This window comes from Lactuca saligna, chromosome 5 (assembly GCF_052625555.1).
Source record: "Lactuca saligna cultivar CGN05327 chromosome 5, ASM5262555v1, whole genome shotgun sequence".
Lineage (NCBI taxonomy): Eukaryota > Viridiplantae > Streptophyta > Magnoliopsida > Asterales > Asteraceae > Lactuca > Lactuca saligna.
Genome location: NC_136421.1, coordinates 221,439,033 through 221,461,933, shown reverse-complemented (window position 1 = coordinate 221,461,933; position 22,901 = coordinate 221,439,033). Strand labels below are relative to the sequence as shown.

Here is a 22,901-nt window from a genome sequence, read left to right as displayed (position 1 = left end):
TCTATGCTAGATGAACGTTGTTATACATGTTTTCAATGATTTAAACTGTATACGTATTTTATATCTACGAAAATGTTGGGGTAAAACATGGGTAGATGTAATAGGTGATGTGTGATAAAATGATGAGAGGTCTCGATGTTGTTGTTGTTGATCCAGTCATCTAGCGGAGTATAGATGACGACCACGGACTCTTCTAGACAGTCCAGTGGAACACTAGCAGGCTCGCAACCTGTAGGTGTTGTGAACGATGTGTTCACCAGTGTACTCCATCCCCCACATGGTTGCCTATTAGGACATTTATTGCTGAGGAATCCCCTTAGCAGTAGTGTCCGTCCCGATGATGATCCTTAGGCTAGGTCCCTTATGATAGGTGTTTAGGGACGTAAAGTGAGGATAACGGGAACGGGTAATCGGGTTATTGTTGATTGATGAAATTAATAAACTTATTTATTGTGGGTTGAAAACCCTATGTGCTCACCAGGCTCCCAAGCCTGACCCCCTCAGTTTTATGTATTACAGGTAGTGGCGCATGAGCATAGGTGTGATGTTTTGGACGAGAGATTACGGATATAGGCCTGTAGATATGAAATAATGTAGTAAGGCTTATATTGTACTGTTTATACTTTTGATCTGTACGAACATGACATCCCGAGTCTTTTAATGAAATACATTTCTATGGAAATGCTTTTGATAAATCTTTATCATATTATTGTTTTGGGACAAATTCCGCAATCCTTTTATTAAAAGATAACTCTGATTTTGAAATAAAGTATAAACAAAACCGGTCTTTTCTGGCCGTGATTTTGGGGATGTCACACGAAATTTGCTCGAGCCTCCTCTATCCTCAAGTCTTCTTACTACTAGGGTTTTGGGTACAAGCCATTAGAGACATCTATTCTTTTGGTGCTAGCTTTCAAAGATTTTGAAGAAGGATTCTATTTTGATTATTTACAACAATAATCAAAATATATATAACCCTAATTTTGTATGAATTTTGATTTTATAGCCTTTCTCTTAGGGTTTCTTGATATTCATAGTTAATTGCTATCGATAGAGAAAATATTGATCCTTTCTAGGTTGTATGCGCAACTTAAGAGTTTAAGTGTTTTTCTGCCACATGTAAAAAATTTTATAAACTAGAAAACCCATCAAAATGGAATTATTCCCACATCAAGATCCATATAGTTAGTATTGATAGGGTTTCTCTTAAAGAAGTTACCTGTATTTCTCTTTTTAAAGGTCTCATCTGTTGCGTTTAATTTAATTCTTCTAATGATGTAGTTATTTTTATTGATAAGATTAGCGTTTGCTTAAACCATGTTTAAAAATTAAAACACTAATTGGTTGTATTCCCTTGTGAAAGAAATTGACAAAGGCAAACCTACTCTCGACTCTCATCCACTTCAGGATGCGAAGGGGATGGTCCGCGACCATCCACGTCAATTAGGAAAACCAAACGGATGTTTATGGCCAAGGCAACCCATCCAAACCGATTTTGCTTCCTTCTCATAGGCTGAAGAAAATTTTGGTGAACCCAGCCTATCTATCTTCCTCACCTCTGAGTTTCCACTGCTTTAATCGCAATTCCTAAAAATGGCGTCTTTGGTAAAACCATCTCTTTCTTCTTCGCTTGCTGCCTGTAATGCTACTACTCAAACCCCCAAACAATACCCTTCTGCTAATAACCCCTTCAAATCCTCTCAATCCCACTTCCATGGCCTTAAACTCTCCCTTTCGATCCCATCTTCCTTTTCTTCGTTCACTCCTTTGGTCAGCAAGACCTCTCCCATTGTGTCTGCTAAGGTACATTTCACTGATTTCTCGATCATATTTCTACTTCATTATCTCACACTTCTGTCTCTCCTTGTTCGCAATTGCAGGTAAACAAAGGGTCTGTGCCCCCATCGTTCACGCTTAAAGATCAAGATGGTAAAACTGTGAGCCTCTCGAAATTCAAAGGCAAACCTCTTGTGGTCTATTTCTACCCTGCTGATGAAACCCCTGGTTGCACTAAACAGGTTCGAATCATATTTTATTATCTCGTTATCCTTAAATAAACTATCTTTTCGAAGCTTACATCTGCTAATGTTGGATGTTTAAACAACTATTTTGGAAAAATTTGTTATGCAATCTGCAGGCATGTGCTTTCAGGGACTCTTATGAAAAATTCAAGAAAGCAGGAGCTCAGGTTATTGGGATTAGTGGTGATGATGCAGAATCACATAAGGTAATAATAAGATCAATTCAATTTTATGTCATATACCCAATTTTAAGTACACATATCAATTAGTACACCCATATACATGGATATCCATTGTTTCTCTTGTAGGCATTTGCAAAGAAATACAGACTTCCATTTACTTTGCTGAGTGATGAGGGTAATAAAGTCAGAAAAGAATGGGGAGTTCCTTCTGATCTTTTTGGAACATTGCCTGGTAGACAGACATATGTTCTTGACAAAAACGGAGTTGTTCAGCTCGTTTACAACAATCAATTCCAGCCTGAAAAGCACATTGATGAGACCTTGAAGTTGCTTCAGAGTCTTTAAGCATTTCGAGCTTTTAATTTTGTAATTTGTAAAAGAATTACGTTAAGAATCGTAAACAAATATCTTATATGTATTCATTCCATATCAAGTTTTCTTTACATCCCCGTATATTTGAGCACTCTTTGAGTTATGGAGCACTCTTTTTATTTTTAGAAATGAACGTGTGAATTTAACAAATTATGTAAGTAAAGAATAAATGGCACTAAGCACAAATTTCATATGTCATGTTCATAGTCTCGACTGTTGTAAGGGCTAAATGCTTCAGCCAACCAGTTCTTCTTCCTCCATGAATTCCATCCCATTTCTTGACATATTTCATCAGTGTGATTGATGCTATAAGTAGATATGCATGTCCTCTTGTAAAACCTTGTGGATTTCTTCATTATTTCCATTTCTGTGGTTATCTGTTCGAGCATCTTCTCTGTAGAAGGTAGCTCAAACTTATCATCAACCAAATTGGCTAACCATTTGCATCGAATCTCTGAAGTGTGAAGATTTGAGACACTTTCCACATAGCCTATGAACGCCATGTTTGGAATTAAAGGATGAATCGTTCCCCTGTCAACATTATTAACACGTTTTAGTATAACAGAGCAAAAATTGGTGATAATTACGGGAAATTAATTGATGAACATTGAACAATGATTTGTTTACCTATACAAAGGAAGCATGCCAGATGGGAATTGAAGGAAACTTTTGAAGGGTTCAGGTAAGATGTCTTTGAGCTTCTTTTTTCCATCATAACCAGTGGCAAGAATCACAAGATCGGCGTCTAATTTGGTGTTGTCATCGAATTCAACACCACCTTCCGAAAACCACCAGTTGGATGTTTTTTTGAAATTGATTTTGCCCTTTTCGACTTCAGGGAAGAATTTTTCAGGCAAGATTGCCATTTGGCATGATGCGTAGTCTTCCTCAAATGGGTGTTCTGGTTTTAATCCGTACTTGATGAGTGGAAGCTTCCATAGAAGGTAAGATTCGATAATCTTGGATGTTGTTTTTCTCTGTAAGTCAAGGACAAATTAGTCGTTAATTTGTAGTGAAATTAATAATATTTGATAATAATTAGAGGAAAATGATTGAAAATGGGGTTTAAATGTTTAATTACCATGGGGGAGATTAGGTGGCAAAGAAGGTCTCTGAAGATTCCTTGGTTGGGTCTTTGATGGAAGAATTGAGAAAATCTTGTGGAGTAGAATAAGTAGAATGGTAAACCCCAGATGGAGTAATGTGGAACAGTCCAATGGAGAGTCCTCACCACCATTGTGCAAGCTTTCCCTTCTTCACCTTTAATTTTCATAAAACATCCAACAATCGGTTTCATATACACAAACTTCTATGTAGCATTATGTGCTAATTTGGTATTTTAGAGTTTTGACTGCGCTTTATCCGTTACATGATACTTTTTGGAGTAAATTATGCGAATGTCCCCTATAGTTTGAGGTAATTTGTACGTTTTTTTTTTATTTTTTTTAATTTGAAAAGGATCATTGTGTTACTTAAAAAGATTATTTTGTCATTGATTTTTCATTTATTTAAATAAAGTGGGGTATGTAAGGTAATGTGAGATGGAAGTGGGGTTGTAGTGTGTTTATTTAAATAAATTAAAAAAAAACAAGGGCAAAATAGTCTTTTTAGGTAAGACATGGAGTAAACACGTTACAAAAACAAACAGTAGGGACCTTCCGAGTTAAAAAAATAAGATAGGGAGCAAACGTACAAATTACCCCAAATCATAGGAACCATTCATGTAATTTACTCTATTATTTGTGACTAGGATTGGTGTAGATTGATTGGGATTTGTTTTTTTGATGTTCTTTAAGTTTTTACCTAATAATTTATCTAATTGGTTTGGTAGCCTTTATATTTTTTTATATAAACTACGTAATTAATAATATATCTAATTGGTTTGGTAGCCTTTATATTTTATATAAACTAATTAATTAAAAAAAAGTCAACACTGAAAATATATGGACACTTTAGGATAAACAACTTGAAGCGTTGTTTTACTAGGAAAAGGTTAAGACTTTTACGTGCATCTTTTAAACCAGCTACTTTAAAATATGTCAAAAGAAAGAGAGAGAGATACAAAGCGAGTGTTATTAATTAATTGCAGAGTTGAAGAATTGAAAATCAGATGTCTGAAAATGGAAAGTTTTTGGATGAAAATTCTTTAACAGCATGCCTTAAAATGGAAACTGCAACGATAATTTCTTTTTTCCCTTTTCAACTCTATACTAGTCAAATTTCAAAATCAGCCAATAGTTTCGTTTTAGCCTACACGTTTTATTACCAAATTAAACGATCCAAGTACTCTTAGTAATACTTTTTTTTAATCATTATTAATTATTAAATGAATGATAAATCTACCTTGATTAGCTTCAGCGCATTCAACAGCAAGATCAATGGCAGATTTTTTGTAGCCCACAACCACAACCTTCTTTCCTTTCAGAAGCTGTGTAGATTCTTGTGTGTTAAGTTTGCTGTAATCTTGAGAATGCATCACCTTCCCTTTAAATACTTCTGGGCCTTTCTTCATAGGAAACTTTGGTATTATGGGTATATCTCCATATTTCCCAGTACACACCACAATAAACTCAAATGCATACCACTGCAACACATGCATGCAATAACATTAATCTCTTTTCGCGCATGCAATTTTATACGCTTAACATATTAAGAAGAAAAAGTAGTTATAGTTAACCTGAATGGTGTCAGAGTTGGTATTGTAAACAGCAACCTCCCACATGGGTTTTCCAGACATCAAACTTTGATAAGCTATAGTTTCATGGTCACCTACGAACTTGATTTCAGTGACCTTTGAATTGAAGTTGATAAGCTTGAATAAATCAAAGTGTTTGGCATAAGAGTCGAGATAATCAAGAATCTCAACGTAAGATGGGAAACTGGAGTTATCATCTGTTTGTGGCCAAGGGTAATCGGAGAATTGATAGTCACAACGAGGTGTTTGAAGTTTGGTTGTTCGGAAGGAGCAGTGTTTCCAAACACCCCCGATAGAATCGGTGGCCTCAAACACCATTGGGTTGTGTTTGGAAAGCTGTTTAGCGGCGGCTAACCCACTTATGCCACCTCCGATAATGCCAACCTTAGAGAAGATGATTGCCATGAAGTTGAAGGATACGGTGGTGATTGATTAAGATTAGTTGATGAGATATGTGTTGTACTTCAATTTCGAAGAGATGCGCATGGATATATAGATAGCTAAGGTGCATGTGCATCAAAAGTATAAGTGTTCATACTTGATCAGTTGGTCAAAGATATGCTTTAACTTATACCGAAAAATATTAAAATATAGCTAATTTTAAAATACACTCTAGTAGTTGTAAATGGTAAATTAAATATTTAACCATTTCTAAATGCATAACTAATAAACCAATTAAGCACCAATTAGCAAAAGGGTTATGATCTAGTGGTAAGGAGTGATTATCTCAAATGAAAGGTCATGGGGTTCAAGTTTCTTAGGAGACATATATAATATTTATGAGTAAGTTTAATAGATAGTTTGTCGTTTCAAAAGAATAAACTAATGAAGCCTATAACCAACAACATTTTTAGTCTAGCTACACACAAACCAACATCTTTGAAGGTGTGTGATGTGAACGATGAGTTTAAAATTAAAAATTGCATTTGGCCTAACATAGATTTGCAGCAAACAAGAGCTTATATTTTGTTTGAAGTCCAAAATTTCAAATTTACAAAAACTACACATCAAGTGATGTTTCTTATTTTTGGTTTTCTAATTCCACTAGACTCGACATCTTATTTCTTATTTTTGGTTTTCTAATTTACAACTACAAATCAAGTTATGTTTCCATTATTTGTGGTTTCTGAATATGATGGCATTTCGTTTTATATAAACACTTAAAGGACAATAGAGAGCATTGCAATCAAAAATGAGGAAAATGTTTAAAATATATGAAAAAAGTAAGACAACGATGGCACACTTTCCTCATTCTTAATTGCGAGTTCTTTTCAAATGAAGTCATATTTATAGTACACAATATTACAAGAATGACTAAATGGATTGATAGTAATAACTATTGAGTATGATATATTTGATAATATTTGATTACGATGAGTTTGTGGCCAATTTTGTTTCCAAGAATGCTAGAAGATTCTCGTGATTCATGGTACTATGTAAGATTATATATATATATATATATATATATATATATATATATATATATATATATATATATATATATATATAGTAGGTATAAAACCCGTGTATTACACGGGTTGATTAAAAAAAATAAAATATTCAAATGTAAATAATAACTATTTTTAAAAATAAAAATTTTAAATAAAAAATGAAGAAACATATTAATTGCAATTTATTATAATATTTATTATATTTGATACTTTACATATATAAATATAAGATTATGTGGCTTTTTAATTAATAAAATTGAAAAAAAAAATCATAAATTGACATGTGGATATTATTTATTCAAAAAATATCACAAAATAACAAATGTCAAAACTCATTAAAGATTAACTTGTGATAAAAAACATTCATTTATTAGAGATGATATATATATATATATATATATATATATATATATATATATTATTTTAATTGTTTTTATAACATTTATTAACTTAGCATAAGTATCATTGATTTTTGCTTATATATTAATGTACTTAAGGCTAGTTTTTATTTTCCGCAAAAGATCCTTAAAATCTACAGGACGCATAAGAGACAAATTAACACTTTAATTAAAGGGTTATAATTGTTTTGCTAGCTAGCTAAAAGTTTCAAACTAATCATCAAGAGACCAATTAATCGACTAAAAGTTAAATGTATACTAATGTTTTATGGGTTTGGAAGCACATAGTTATTTTGGAGATTGAAGGAACATGCTTAATTATGAGGCTAATCAGGTTGGTTAATTACGATCAATTAAATAATATTAATTAATTAAGCTTATCTCTGTCCTTAATTTCAGAGCATCTTCAAACCATTTATTTCCCGCAGGTAGAATGGTAGATGCTCCAAAATTACCCTGGAAAATACATGCCCCTTTAAGTAATTACCAACACAACCCATATATGACTTTCATGGTGCTTGCAAAGCTCCAAGAAAATCAATGGAAATATGCAGGAAAAATCACGGATTTCAATTTCCTCACGACTAATCTTTGATTAGAAAGTTATGTAACTCTTTTCTAAGTTCCTACCTCAAGATTTTTGCACTTATTCATTGGTTAATTAATTAATTATATAGGAAAACTTAGAAGCAATGTAACACTTAGATTCAGGATCTCAGGTAAGTTTCAAGTGTATATATATATATATATATATATATATATATATATATATATATATATATATATATATATATATATATATATATATATATATATATATATATATTAAGCAAAAATTAGCTACCTAGTAGATAGCTAGGTCCAAGTTATATATATATATATATATATATATATATATATATATATATATATATATATATATATATATATATATATAGAACAGTGGTAGCCTGGCTTAACTATTATTTGATGGGAACATTCTACCAAATCTCATGGTCTCTTTTCCATTGAAATTCCTTAATTAAAAACCAACTAACTATGGTCTGCGTGTTCATATCATAAACCTGCAATGTCAATACACATGCATCCAGCCAGGTTAAAAAATTTCTAATACACAGATTTACGTCAAGTGTCCTTTGACTATTTCTTAACGCATATTTTAGTCCTTTAAACAATTTATTTTTCATATTTTCCCAAACTTTTAACTATTTTATGATGATCAACTTCCCAATATAACATCCGGATTCTTGGAGGTATTTTAATTTGATGTATGTATATTTTGTTTTTGAGCGGCACAATGTTGTGGTGAAGGAATCCCACAACGTGGTGATGGTCGATGCATCGCGGGTTTTAAATGGCTGAAATGGCGTGACAGCTGTTTAATGAGAAACCCTAATATCCGGGGTTGCGCCGTATTTAAGGGAATGTGATGACTAGGGTTGCTCACCCTCAGCCTCCATCACATTCTCTGAGCCTCCAAGCAAAACCTAGCCTCCATTTTTGCTCTCTAAGCTTTTTATGTTGATTTTTGAAGATTGAAGAAGAAGGAGGTGACTTCTAGCTTGGATTCAACAAACAACTATTCTCATTATCTTATTGTGCATCTTCTGGACTCTTGTAAGTCCCCAAGTTCCAATCTTTTTGCTTTATTGTGCATAGATCTAGGTTTCTTTGACTTAATCTTCATGTCCTTGATCATTGGGTGGTGAGATCTCATAAAGTTTGCAACTTTATGAATCTCCAGGTCATTTTGGACCTTAGATGCTTTGGATCTGGAATAGCATAGAGTTTTAGCATCATGCATGGAAGATTTTGCCAAAAACTCACATTTTGACCTAATAGAATCCAAGACATGAATTGGACATGCATGTCTATAAAGTAAGAATTTTTATGTTGTTATTTGATGTTAGAAAAATTCTGGAAATAGGGATCTAGTAGTCTTCAAGAGAAAGTGCTCAATGGGCTAAGCCAAGTTATGTCCTTTCCATATTTAGATCTAGAAATGGGATCTCAATCCCTTAGAAAGTCTAAAGGGATAAAGTTAGAAACTTTATCCATTAGGATCTCATAATGGACTAGATTTGGGTTTTGGAGCCCTTAAGATCAAGGAAATCAACTTAATTCATTACGCTGTTGGGGAGCCTAGTGCCCACGACGTGGCCAAGGTCTCCACGGCGTGGCGGCTAGGCTGAGACTCGACTATTTTGTCATTTGGTGGCCATAGCATGGCCAAGGATGGCCACAACATGGCGACCTGCTGTATTTTACTTTGACTTTGACCGTTGACATTGACCAAGTTTAACATAGGAGTATTTTTGAGTTGTATTTGAGAATTGGTCACTATTTGTTGGATAGGTGACTCGTAGCGCTGATATTCGAAGTTGCATCCTATTCAACAATCATTTCAGACTGAGAGGTGAGTCTTCCTCACTGTTCTTGTGGGTATAAGGCACCAATACGGACACATTAGTTATGTATCCTGGTATAGATGATGTTGCTATGATGCAGTGATCTGTTAGATCCGTGTCTTGGTATATAGGATGTAGTATGCGGTAGTGTATAGTAGATCTGTATCCATTGTCTACAGACTGGTTATATGCTTATATGTTTAATTGATATATATATATATATATATATATATATATATATATATATATATATATATATATAGTAGATCTGCCGGATTGTCTACAGACTGGTTATATGCTTATATGTTTAATGGATATATATATATATATATATATATATATATATATATATATATATATATATATATATATATATATATATATATATATATATATATATGTTATGCATATGTCGACATAGTATGGTTGGGTTGAGGTAGTAATGCTTTGTGTGGTAGCCAACAAAATTGGGGGCAAGCCAGACACAAGCTGTGGGCCTGAAGGGCAAGCCAAAATTATACTGTGGGCTCAGGGGTAATCCAATCTATTAGATGTGGACCCAATACATGGCTTTATATGTTTGTGTGTTGGTACTGTAGGGGAAACTCACTAAGCTTTGGCTTATAGTTTCAGTTTATTGTTTCAGGTATTTCAGATGACCGTGACAAGGCGAAGGCATGATCATGTACATTATTTGATTTTCATGTTATTTAGATTTTGGGATACTATGGTTACTAAAATACACTTTTGAAACAATGATTTTTTAAACATTTATTGTTATCGGTTGAAAAGTTGAAATTTATTATGATTTTTGGGATGTTACAAGTTGGTATCAAAGCCTTGGTTTAAGAGAATTGGATGAACATTCGTGTGAATCCATACCTAAACTAGGGAACTGCAAAAGTTTTAAAAATGGTTTTTCAAAATTGTTTTGTAAAGTAGCCAATGAAGGATACGATGTGTACGATCAGCCGGAGCAAGAAAGTATACCCAAGTTATCACATTGTTATTTGATATGATATTTATAATAGAACAACATGCTAGTGATAGGCTTAGGATCTTCAAGAATTGCATGATAGGATTACCTGATGTATGATGCCTGATAGCCTAGGGTTACTTCTTGTATGGAATTGAAATCATTACTATAGTTTCTTAGTATATTCATCATAGTTGTACATAACTAAGATTTTATAGCCTGAGACTGTTTGGTTTAGCCTTATTTCCTGTTCTTGTCTGATGAAGGGCTTAGGGTAGAATCAAGTATTCGACTGCCTATAGGATCCGGTGTTATGTATGATTAACATACGAGAGTGGTGAAGGGTTTGTGGAAGTTTCATGGGTAAGTAGGTGTGTGAGTAGCTAGCCAGATAAGGAGTGTTTAGCCACTCTTGAGAGAGTGGGGATAAGATGTATGCATATCCTAGTTGTTGTATCTGTTTAGGGGGGGTTATGACAATATTTGAGACAAATAAGGGTAGGTTTGGCAGGTAGTATCGGCCCATACTACTGAAAGCACGGGACCCCATAGGCGTAGCAAGGAATTCACATACCCCTAAGGGTTTAGTATCGTATCGTGATTATAGCTATGTGTATTATGGCATTTCTGATATATTTTGGTTTATTTTTAGTATGTGCTTACAACAAGATCTGGTTCTGGGGTTGGAGCGAGTGTGTCACACCCCCAAACCAGAACTGCGGAAACGTTCGGGGGCGGAGGACATCATGTCAAGTATCATAACAATTGAATAATAAAGAAAGTACACACCACCATAAGATAAATATATTTGAAAAGTTTACATGATTGTATGTGTTACATGTTTGCAAAAGAAATCAAATACAATATGGTGACCCAAAATATGTTACTAACGCCAGCGCGTTAGTCTTCAAAAGTAGTTGCTACCTAGTTTAGCGGTTTCCTGAGAATACAAGTTATTTCAAAGAAAAAGTGTCAACATTTAAGTTAGTGAGTTCATAAGTACTGTTTTGAGGAAATGTATGCCATTTGAAAGTGCGTGTGTGTTTTCCAGAAAATCCGATATTTTCTTATGAGTGTATGAAATGAATATGAATGATTGTTGTATAAATTGTATGTACTCGAACCAGGAAAATCCCTTATTTTCCTAAAAGTGAAATGCAGTCTCAAATGACCAACACCGTAAGCTGTAAGCAACTATGACATGCTCAAAAGAATGATGTTGTAAATCGTTATTGCACAAAATGAATGTATATGAACCAGGAAAATCCTATATTTTCCTAAATGTGAAATGTAGTCTCAAATTACCAAGACCGTAACCTGTAAGCATTTATAACATGCTAAAAAGAAGATGTATAGTTTTATTGTAAAGTAAAACTAGTTGTGGAAGTGTTTATCCTGAGTTTTTGATTATGATGATAAATACCCTAGAATATAATTATTCCCCCCCCCCCCCCCCCCCCCCCAAGCATGATTGAGTTATGTATTACTACGTGCATGAGTCATTGTTTCCGCGTGTTGTGAGTTCCTCATAACCATACTAGACGCAGTACCTAATGTTGACATTTGTCACCCCTAATGACGGACTGTAGCTAACAGTCAGGGTGCAGAGTCGTCAGCCCCGTATAGATCTATACACACTTGTCACGCTCTCCCTCCAAGAGACTCTGGTTATAGGTGGGGACTTTCGTTTGGTACAAACAAAGCCATATGACACCACATGATTGCTAACAACGAGTTCACGATTAATATGATGAAAAATCGTTTGTATGAAATGATTTCTTTTTCTACCGTGTTACAAAGGCGTGATGATGAGTTGAGTTTTCTTGTAAAAGCATCATGTTATAGTCGAAATGGTTACCCCTGATATGATGTAATATGCAAACGTATAAATAAAACATATTTCTATTTATAAAACATATTGTATCCCAAGAGGGTAAAGTTGTGTTGTGAGGTATTTTGCATGATAATAACTTCATAAGATAGTTAAAACAACAATATGAAAAGTATAGCAAAAGATCGATGTTTCACACGATTTTAGTCGTGTATTTACTTGTATTCCCCCCCTTAAAAGTGTATAAAAGCATTTACAAAACATCTGAAAATGTAGTTATAGGGGTATGAACTCACCTGATTGATTGAAGAAAGTGAAATGAAAATCGAGTAGAACTTCGACTCGGAAACGTTGATTTTCTCGGGATTCTCGGGAATCTCGGAAATCTTGGGAATCTCGAGAATGCAAAACCTTCCTTCGGGACTTGAAGGTGAAAACCGGGGCATTGGGAGGGTCTCGGGGGCTTACACGCAGAGTTTCGGCGCGAGAAAGAAGGGAACCGAGCAATGAAACTCAGAGCCCTTGAAATCTATTTATAGGGGCATTTCTGGTGTGCCACGTCGTGGGGAGAAAGTCTTATCCTCTTCCATTGATTGGACGCCCTCAGTCACTTGCCGGGTCGCGGCAAAACTGTGCCACGTCGTGGCAAACCTGACAGCCTCGGATTTCGGGCCTCGAACTTGTAAAATCCGTAACTTTCGCATACGAGCTCCGTTTTCGACGTTCTTTATATGCACGCGTAGCTGAAAATACGCTATACAACTCTCGTTTAGACTTCATCGGCTAATTTTGATTTATTTTTAATTATTTATTTTTAACGGGCCGGGACACAAAAATTCCGTTAAAAATCCATAACTTCTTCATCCGATGTCCGTTTTCATCAGACTTTTCATCGTTGCACTACTATTGTTGAGACCTTCGATTCTCGTTTAGGTTGTTTTGGCCAAAAGTCTCTCGATCTCTATTTTGAGTTGTTAGCTGTCTACTGCTATATCCGGATCTTGGAAAAATCATAACTTCTTCATACAGAGTCAGATTTGGACGTTCTTTTTATGTACGCTCGCGTTTTATTGTTATCTACAACTTTCATTTAGATATTTAAGGCTAAAAACTATTGTATTAAAACTTCGCATTTTTCATTTAATCGGTGTTGCCAGTTTTGTCGGGAATTTTAGAATGATTATAACTTCCTCGTTATAACTCGGATTTTTGTGTTCTTTATATGTATGAAAACCTTGTTACGATTCTTACCACTTGATTTAACCCAAATAAGATTTTAGTAAAGTTATATTTTGACCTAAATTCAACTGGTTTTACATTACATTATCTCTAAATATTGGGTTGTCACAGAGTGGCCAGGATAGGCTACGATTGAATGATGATAAGATTCGGAAAATCATCGCTATTGAGGTGGTTGCTGCTGTTTGGAGGTCTATGTCAGAGATGTTTGGGTCTATCAATGCTGCTATGATTGAGCTCTTTGACGATCGATATGCAGCTCTTTCTGTTGTTGTTGTTGTTGTTGCAACTACCACAACTGTTTTTACTGCAGGGATTCAAGGGGAGAGATCTTTTTAGTACCAGGACTTAGGAAAAACAAAGTCCTCGATGTTCGATGGAGTTTAGGATCAGATCGTCGTGATGACGTGGTTGTTTAGTGTGGATGGTTGTTTCTTTACATGCTCTTGCCATATAGACCAAAAGGTCAAGTGCGCCTTGAACCTACTCCACTCAGGGGTAAAGGATTGGTAGATATTGGTGACTGGTTCGTACATTCTTGAGTAGAGGGTTGCTGTGACTTGGGAGTAGTTCTCTGAGATGTAACGCATACAATATGTTCCCTTGATGGAGAGGGAGAGGTTGGCTTAGGAGTATCTGGATCTAAGGTAGGGGACTAAGATTGTAATGGAGATCACCAAGATGTTTACTGAGAGGGATCTTTTCTGCCCTGAGTTTTGTTGCTACTGAGTAGGCTCAGATGACTCGGTACTTGAGCATGGCCAATACGGATATTCAGCTGTTCGTGTCCACCTAACATAATGGTACCCTCTTCAAGCTAAAAGAGGCCAGAAGGAGGCTATATATTAACATGGAGATCCAATCTAAGGAGCTGGGGCAGGCTCCTATTCAGTCATAGCCTGCAACGAGGTTGTTCAAGCCCGTTGATTTGAGATATGGGGGACAAAGTGTAACATCGTAAATTTTCAAACAAAATTTTCATTTAAAAATCACATAATTCTCATAACACGTTTCATAAAAATCCCATTTGACACATTTAACAAACACAACTCTATAATTATTTAATAATAATCCATGATATGTGCATAATTAGTTAATTATTTAACATATATTCTTAGTTATTTTTGGTTAATTATGAGAATAATATGGACAAAAGGTACTTAAAATGCTTTGAATTGTGTTTTCAGTCCAAAAGATATGCTTGGAGGCAAAAAGGAGAAAAGGGAAAGCAAGTGAAGATTAAAGAGTGAAAGAAGGACCTACTCGGCGAGTAGATCGACCCTACTCGGCGAGTACATGACGATATGCCAGAAGATAAATACGACTGCTAATTTAAAGATGGATAAGTATGGACCTACTCGGCGAGTTGATTCTGCTACTCGCCGAGTACCCTCCGTTTTGGGATATCTTTAAAAGACGAATCCTTGTCCCATGAGAAAAAACTCCTGGCGATTTTTGAAGGATTAGCTGCGACTAAAAGGTTCAGAAGGCGCTATGGAACCCTAAGCTTCAAGAGTTGGAAGAATTCAAGCAATTAGGTTAATTCTACCACTTAGACTTAGGAATTAAACATGTTTGCTTTCATACACTTTGTTTTTGTGTTTGTTTCTACTGCAACTATGAGCTAAACTCGTTTTTGTTTCTGTTTGGGGAATACCAAAGAACTCCTATGGTTTAATTATTAATTCTTGTTTAATTGTCTATTGGTGATTTATTAAATTAAGTTTGTTAAAGAACCTTATGTATTAATCACTACTATTTTCTGTTAATTGGAAGGCAATTAGGTTGTATGAACATCACTTAATTGTTAACCTCATATGTCTATGTGAATGCTAAAACGTATGCTTGGAAGTAATGAGTATGAAACTAAGATTAATAAGAAAATAGGAAGATTAATGTGTGAGCTTGTTTGAGAAACCATCAACAAGAGGTTAATTGAATTAATAACTTAATTAACCATTACAAATCTTATTTAATCCAAATAATTAATCTAGGGAATTAATTAGTTTAAACACTTGATCAACGCTTAAATTAGTTAATTGTCTAAGGGTTAGGAGTAATGAATATGAACCTAACTATTATCATTGGTAACCAATAGCAATTAATCCACCTTAACTTAAATAACCATAGGAGTGAATTGGTTGAACCTAAATAGAAACATCTTTATTAAATTTGGTAAATAGTTGTTGCTTTAGTTAATTAGTTAATTTAGTTTGTTTAAGTTTCTAGTCTTGCAAAACTAGAGAAAAACCCTTTACTTTTATTATTTGTTTTAGTTAAAATTAGCTATTAGTTTAATTGCCCGTTCCCTGAGTTCGATACCTTACTTATCAATCTATACCACTTATAGACAGGTTCACTGCCTTTGTGTGCTCAAATTACTAATAAAAAGTAGGGATAAAACTAGTTGAATTTACACACATCAAGTTTTTGGCGCCGTTGCCGGGGAACGGTTCTAAATAATTAAGCTAATTCCTAATTTTTTTTTCGATCCTTTGTATGAGTTTACTTGCATAAAGTTCATTTATTGCAATTTAGTAACTAGTAATTAGGTTTTAGTATCTGTTTTAGTTAGGTTAAAAACTTAGATTTTTTTTGAAATATCACTGTTACTCGCCGAGTGCACTCGCACCTACTCGGCGAGTAACAGTTTAGTTAGAAATTTTTTTTTATTTGTTTACAATCTTTTTGTTCTTTTTACGTTTTTATTTGATCAATTTCAGGACTTTCATGACCAGAGGAGCAAACACACCACTGGTACCCCCGTTTGAAGACCCCGAATCCGAATTGAAAAGAAACAAAGGGAAGGACGTGGAGAGTTCAAGCACACCAAAGAAATCACCATTGTCCAACTTGAAGACTGTTTTTGGGAAAAAGAAGAGCAGCAAATCAGGAGCTTCAAGCGCTTCCTTGATAATTGAGGAGCCAATTCAAGAAGATACTAGATACGAAACCGAGGAAGAAGACGAGGCAACGTACGAACAAGAAACCGAATCGGAGGAAGAGTTAGCATTCACTATGGCTAACATTTATGAAATTCCCATGGGAGAATGGAAGAAGAGGATGCGCGACGACCATGGCCCGGGACTTGTGCAACCCGCAATTCCCGCAACTGCCACCTTCGAGCTAAAAGGTCATATCCTGGCTTCACTCAAGGAAATACCTTTCTATGGGAAAGATCATGAAGATGCCTACAAACATTTGGATGAAGTAAATGATGTTGCTGATTACTTCAACATTCCAAATGTAACCCGCGAAACTCAACTACTTCGGATGCTTCCGGTAACCTTCAAGGGTGCTGCTAAAGACTGGCTCAAATCACTTCCTCCCGGGTCAGTCACTACTTGGGCCAGAATGAAGGAAGAATTTATTGATCACTTTTGCCCACCATCCAAGATAGCCAAACTCAAGAAGGCCATTGCAAACTTTGAACAACAAGCTGGAGAGTCGTTATATGAAGCATGGGAGAGGTACAAAAGTCTGCTACGAAATTGCCCACACCATGATCTAAATAGCCAACAAGAAGTTTCCATCTTTTATGATGGAGTCAATGTCACGACCCGGAAGCTGCTAGACTCACAAGGCCCACTTATAAAGAAGCCACCCCCGGTGATCAAAGAATTAATTGAAGAATTCTCTAAACACTCTAGAGAATACCACAACCCTAGGAATGATGTCACGAGGGGAGCCGCATACACTGCTACTGAAGATTTATCCGCGGTCATGGCCATGTTAAAAACCATGGATAGGAGAATGGACAAAATGGATCAAACTATCCATGCCATACGGGTGGGTTGCGAAAATTGCAATGGACCTCACCTCACTAGAGATTGCGATTTGGATGAGAACGGCAACAAAAAGGCACAAGTATGCTATTCGAGCAGTGACCGGTATGATGAGGACTGGCGCAAACAAAAGAAGGAGTGGCTGCCTTACGAAGAGTACAAGAAGGCCAAGGAGGAGAAGTACAGACAAAAAGGGAGAGGCTTTTACCAAAAGGAGGAGCCGGTGCAAGAGAAGAAGCCGAGCTTGGAAGAAATGCTAACTAAATTTGTGGCTGCTTCCGAGAAAAGACATAGTGACCACGATGCTGCTATCCAAGAAACAATAACAATGCTCAGGAACCAGCAAGCATCTATCCACAACATAGAAACACAGCTTGGGCAACTTGCTCAACAACTAAACCAAAGGTCACCGGGTGAGCTTCCTAGCAAAACCGAGAACAACCCACGAGGCGTGCAAGTAAATATTGTTACCACAAGAAGTGGGAAGATTATTACTCCCCTGGCCCCCATTCGAACTGAAGCGAACAAGGACTCACTGAAGGAAGGAACGGAAGTACAAGTCGAAAACCAACACTCACAATCTGAGAGCCCTACCCGCCGAGTAGGACCGATGGACTCGGTGAGTACATCTGCATCTGCAAAAACAATAGAACAGCCACCCTTGAAACTATACCAGCCTCCAATGCCATACCCAGCCCGAGCCAAGAAGGAGAAGCAGGAAGAGGAATATCAGAAGTTTCTTGATCATATTAAAACTCTTCAAATAAACATTCCTTTCATTGAAGCCGTCATGCAAATGCCCAAGTATGCAAAGTTCCTTAAGGAACTCCTCACTAACAGAAGAAAGATGGAGGAAGTGCAGAACGTAGTACTTAATGAGAATTGCTCCGCCGCTATGCTAAACAAATTACCAAAGAAGAAGGGTGATCCGGGGAGCTTAACTTTGCCTTGCCAATTTGGCAACTTGGCTGCAATTCATGCCTTAGCTGATTCTGGAGCAAGTGTGAACCTTATGCCATACTCGTTCTTCAAGAAGATGGACCTTCCGGAGCCAAGGCCAATTCGGATGGCAATCCATTTGGCAAACAAGACTGTTACTTTCCCAAGAGGCATATGTGAAGATTTGCTAGTGAAAGTAGACAAATTTGTCTTCCCGGCTGATTTCATCATTCTCGACATGGAGGCGGATCCGCAAGTGCCAATCATCCTTGGAAGACCCTTCCTCAACACCGCTAGCGCCATCGTAGATATGAGAGATTCTAAGCTCACATTGCGAGTTGGGGACGATTCAGTGACATTCGGGGTAGACCAAGCCATGAAGTACTCAAGGAGTAGTGACGACACGACGTTCTCAATCGACATGCTTGACGAATTATTAGAAGAAGACATACCTGAAGATTCCAGCAAGTTTGCAGCTTTGGAAGAAGTATTCGATCCAGAAAAGGACTTATTAGAGATTGAAAGACTGTTGGAAGAAGCGGAGTATGAAGAAATAAAGAACCAAGCTGAAAGCCCTACTCGCCGAGTAGACCCGATCTACTCGCCGAGTACATCTGAAGAAAAGCCAGCAGTCGTGAATGCCGCCACCAACTCGCCGAGTACCAACCATGCACTCGGCGAGTCCGTCACTATGCACAACAAATTGGAGCTCAAAACACTACCTGACCATTTGGAGTATGCCTTTCTGGAAGAAGGAAATCAGAAGCCGTCGCATGGAGCATCTCCGAGACGGAAAAGGATAGCCTCGGATCTATCCAAGACGGAAAAGGAGGAGCTTGTACGCGTGTTGAAGAAAAGGAAAAGAGCCATCGCATGGAGCATCTCCGACATCAAGGGAATAAGCCCATCCTACTGCTCTCACAAAATCAACTTAGAAGAAGGAGCAAGGCCGGTGGTGCAACATCAAAGAAGATTAAACCCGAACATGCAAGAAGTCGTCAAGAAGGAGGTGGTCAAGCTTTTGGATGCAGGAATCATCTACTTCATCTCCGATAGTCCATGGGTGAGTCCGGTCCAAGTGGTGCCCAAGAAAGGAGGAATGACGGTCATTACCAACGAAAAGAACGAGTTAATTCCAACGCGAACGGTAACCAGTTGGCGAGTGTGCATCGATTATCGCAAGCTAAACGATGCCACTCGCAAAGACCATTTTCCCCTTCCTTTCATAGATCAAATGTTAGAGAGACTATCGGGCCATAGCTACTATTGCTTCTTAGACGGGTTTTCAGGGTATTTCCAAATACCCATAGACCCAATGGACCAAGAAAAGACCACCTTTACATGACCCAGTGGGACCTTCGCCTATAGACGCATGCCATTTGGACTATGCAATGCACCTGCGACATTTCAAAGGTGCATGACCGCCATATTCCATGATATGGTGGAAAAATTTATGGAGGTCTTTATGGATGACTTTTCTGTATTTGGATCTTCTTTTAATGACTGCCTCACAAATCTTGACTCGATGCTTGCTAGATGTGAGAAAACCGACTTGGTCCTAAATTGGGAAAAGTGTCACTTCATGGTCAAGGAGGGTATAGTTTTGGGACATAAAGTCTCTAAAAAGGGAATTGAGGTGGATCGGGCAAAGATAGACACCATTGCCAAATTACCCCCACCAACTAATGTGAAGGGCATTAGAAGTTTTTTGGGACACACAGGTTTTTACCGGCGTTTTATTAAAGATTTTTCCAAAATCACGAAACCTCTAACACAATTATTACTAAAAGATGCACCCTTTAATTTTACTAAAGAGTGTTTAGAGGCATTTGACTTTCTAAAGGAAAAATTAACTAATGCCCCGATCATTATAGCACCAAATTGGAACTTACCCTTCGATATCATGTGTGATGCTAGTGACTATGCACTAGGAGTGGTCCTTGGACAAAGGGTTGATAAGCACTTTCAACCCATCTATTATGCAAGCAAGACCTTAAATCCTGCCCAAGAGAATTATACTACTACTGAAAAAGAACTGTTAGCCGTAGTTTACGCTTTTGACAAGTTTTGCCCTTGGTTTTATCTAAAACCACTGTTTTTATTGACCACTCGGCTATCAAGTATTTGTTTTCCAAACAGGATGCCAAGCCAAGACTAATACGATGGGTGCTGCTTCTTCAAGAATTCAATATAGAGATACGAGATAAGAAAGGAATGGAGAATGTAGCAGCCGATCATTTATCTAGGCTCGAGAACCCAGCATTGCAAGAAGATAAGGATGGAGACGACTTTCCGGATGAATACATTATGGTGTCCGTGGGAGAGGAGCCATGGTTCGCAGACATAGCTAACTATTTAGCTACCAATTACGTCCCAAAGGATTATAGTAGTCAGCAAAAGAAGAAATTCTTTGCGGAGATCAAATATTACTTTTGGGACGATCCATACCTCTTTTGAAGCTGTGCGGATGGAATTATACGAAGATGTGTGTTCGGAAAGGAGAGTCGACGAATACTAGAACATTGTCATAGCGGGCCCACGGGAGGACATCATGGAGCACACTATACCACGAAGAAGATCTTTGACATTGGGTTCTATTGGCCTACGATTTTCAAAGATGCAGCCCAATATGTCAAAGAATGCGATGCTTGTCAAAGGGTGGGAAACATTTCATCCCGTAATGAAATGCCACAACATAGCATTCAAGTGTGTGAGGTATTCGACGTGTAGGGCATTGACTTCATGGGACCATTTCCCACATCCAAAGGAAACAAGTACATCCTAGTGGCGGTAGATTATGTTTCGAAATGGGCGGAGGCGCAGGCTTTACCTACAAATGACGGACGGGTAGTGGTACGATTCTTAAAAAAACTATTCTCCCGGTTTGGTGTTCCGAAGGCCCTAATTAGTGACCGTGGCACACACTTTGCCAATGATCAATTGGACAAGGTGCTCAAGAAATATGGGGTGACCCATAAGTTCTCCACATCATACCACCCGCAAACGAGTGGACAAACGGAAGTGACCAATCGAGCCTTGAAGCGTATCTTAGAGAAGTCGGTGGGAAGTAACCGCAAGGAATGGTCGGATAAATTGGATGACGCGCTATGGGCATTTCGTACCGCTTTCAAAACACCTATTGGTACTACACCATATCGGTTAGTTTATGGAAAGCAATGCCATTTACCGGTTGAAATCGAGCACAAGGCATATTGGGCGTTAAAGAGGTGCAATTTTGACATGGAAGAATTGAAGACCAACCGTCTAATGCAAATGAATGCCCTTGAAGAACTCCGAAATGAGGCTTATTCTAGTTCGTGGCTCTATAAAGAAAAGACCAAGAGATGGCATGACCAAAGAATCAAAAGCAAAGACATCCATGAAGGCCAAAAAGTACTACTTTTCAATTCCCGATTAAAACTTTTCTCGGGCAAACTCAAATCAAGGTGGGATGGTCCCTTTTTGGTCAAGACGGTGTTTCCTCACGGGGCTATAGAATTGATCTCAAGAGATGGCACACCATTTAAAGTCAATGGCCATAGAGTGAAGAAATATGAAGAAGGAGTCCCCCGAAATGAAGGATTGGAGGAGCTGCTGCTGTGCGGAATCGCAAACACGTAGAAGGGGCGGAGTCCAGCTAATGACTCCATCAAAAGAAGCGCTTCTCGGGAGGCAACCCGAGTTTCACGTTTGCATTTTCTTTCTTTTTCTTTATTTTCCATATTGTTTTTTTCATTCTTCTTCATTTATTCTACTTCTCTAAGTGCTTGAGGACAAGCTCTACTGAAAGTGTGGGGTGGAAAGGCTAAACAAAAGAATTCATATAGTAGAATTGGCAAAATTTAATTTTTTTTTCAACCTGAGACATCTACTCGGCGAGTATATCGACTATACTCGGCGAGTAAATGTTCACTTACAGCTAATTGTCGATAACACGCGTATCTACTCAGCGAGTAGATCCATTCTACTCGGCGAGTAGCCATTTCAAACCCAGTAAATTAAAACCAGTAAAAATTACTATTATTCAACATTTCATCTCCACACTCGCCGAGCATATCCTCTCAGCCGCATCTCAAGGGTTCTTCAAGATTTATTCAATTTTCTTCCTCTTTCTCTTCATTCAAGCAACAAGGTAACATCTTTACCCTTTAATTTTATGAAAGGTCCAATCTTTATCACATATCTCCCCATATTTGGTATGATTTCGGATTTGGGGAGTTTTCCCCAATTTTTAGGGCTTTGATTTACTCATGAATTAGAGGTTATTTGGAGTAATTTCTTCAAGATCTATGGTTAGATACACAATTACAACAAACCCCTATGAACAAATTGGACTATTATACAGATTACACAGATCCGATTTCGATCTGTCCGAATGTTCATCCTACTCGGCGAGTATGTCTGTGTACTAGGCGAGTAGGTCCCAAAAAGATGAAATTTTTTCCTGTTTTTAATTATGGGGTGTTCCTTGTTGCTGTGTTTTTGGAATGTTTATGCAGATAACATGGCAAGGAGGGGACAGTCATCATGTGGAGGAGGCCATGGTGATATGCCATGGTTAGCCTTTTCAACAAATCACCTCCAAATCCTCCAAAACTCGAGCC

At 37.2% G+C, this 22,901-nt stretch overlaps 2 protein-coding genes and 1 non-coding gene across 3 annotated transcripts; 1 reads left to right on the top strand and 2 right to left on the bottom strand.

Annotated features, from left to right (window-relative positions):
• The first annotated feature begins 1,479 nt into the window (after positions 1-1,479).
• Positions 1,480-2,678, top strand: PRXQ (Thioredoxin superfamily protein). Its single transcript, XM_078993391.1, has 4 exons — positions 1,480-1,803; positions 1,881-2,018; positions 2,138-2,227; positions 2,330-2,678. The coding sequence occupies exons 1-4, from the start codon at positions 1,594-1,596 to the stop codon at positions 2,546-2,548; spliced, it is 657 nt and encodes a 218-aa protein (XP_078849517.1). The 5' UTR covers positions 1,480-1,593; the 3' UTR covers positions 2,549-2,678.
• Positions 2,601-5,724, bottom strand: LOC145045040 (putative flavin-containing monooxygenase 1). Its single transcript, XM_078993389.1, has 5 exons — positions 5,253-5,724; positions 4,919-5,159; positions 3,657-3,835; positions 3,203-3,552; positions 2,601-3,106 (listed from the first exon to the last, which is right to left on the bottom strand). Exons 1-5 carry the CDS (start codon positions 5,673-5,675, stop codon positions 2,764-2,766), a joined length of 1,536 nt encoding a protein of 511 aa, XP_078849515.1. The 5' UTR covers positions 5,676-5,724; the 3' UTR covers positions 2,601-2,763.
• Positions 5,725-16,975: 11,251 nt separating this feature from the next.
• LOC144999038 (small nucleolar RNA R71) lies at positions 16,976-17,082 on the bottom strand. The gene has a single exon (XR_013660565.1). It is a non-coding gene; the product is annotated as a small nucleolar RNA R71 (small nucleolar RNA).
• Positions 17,083-22,901: the final 5,819 nt, after the last annotated feature.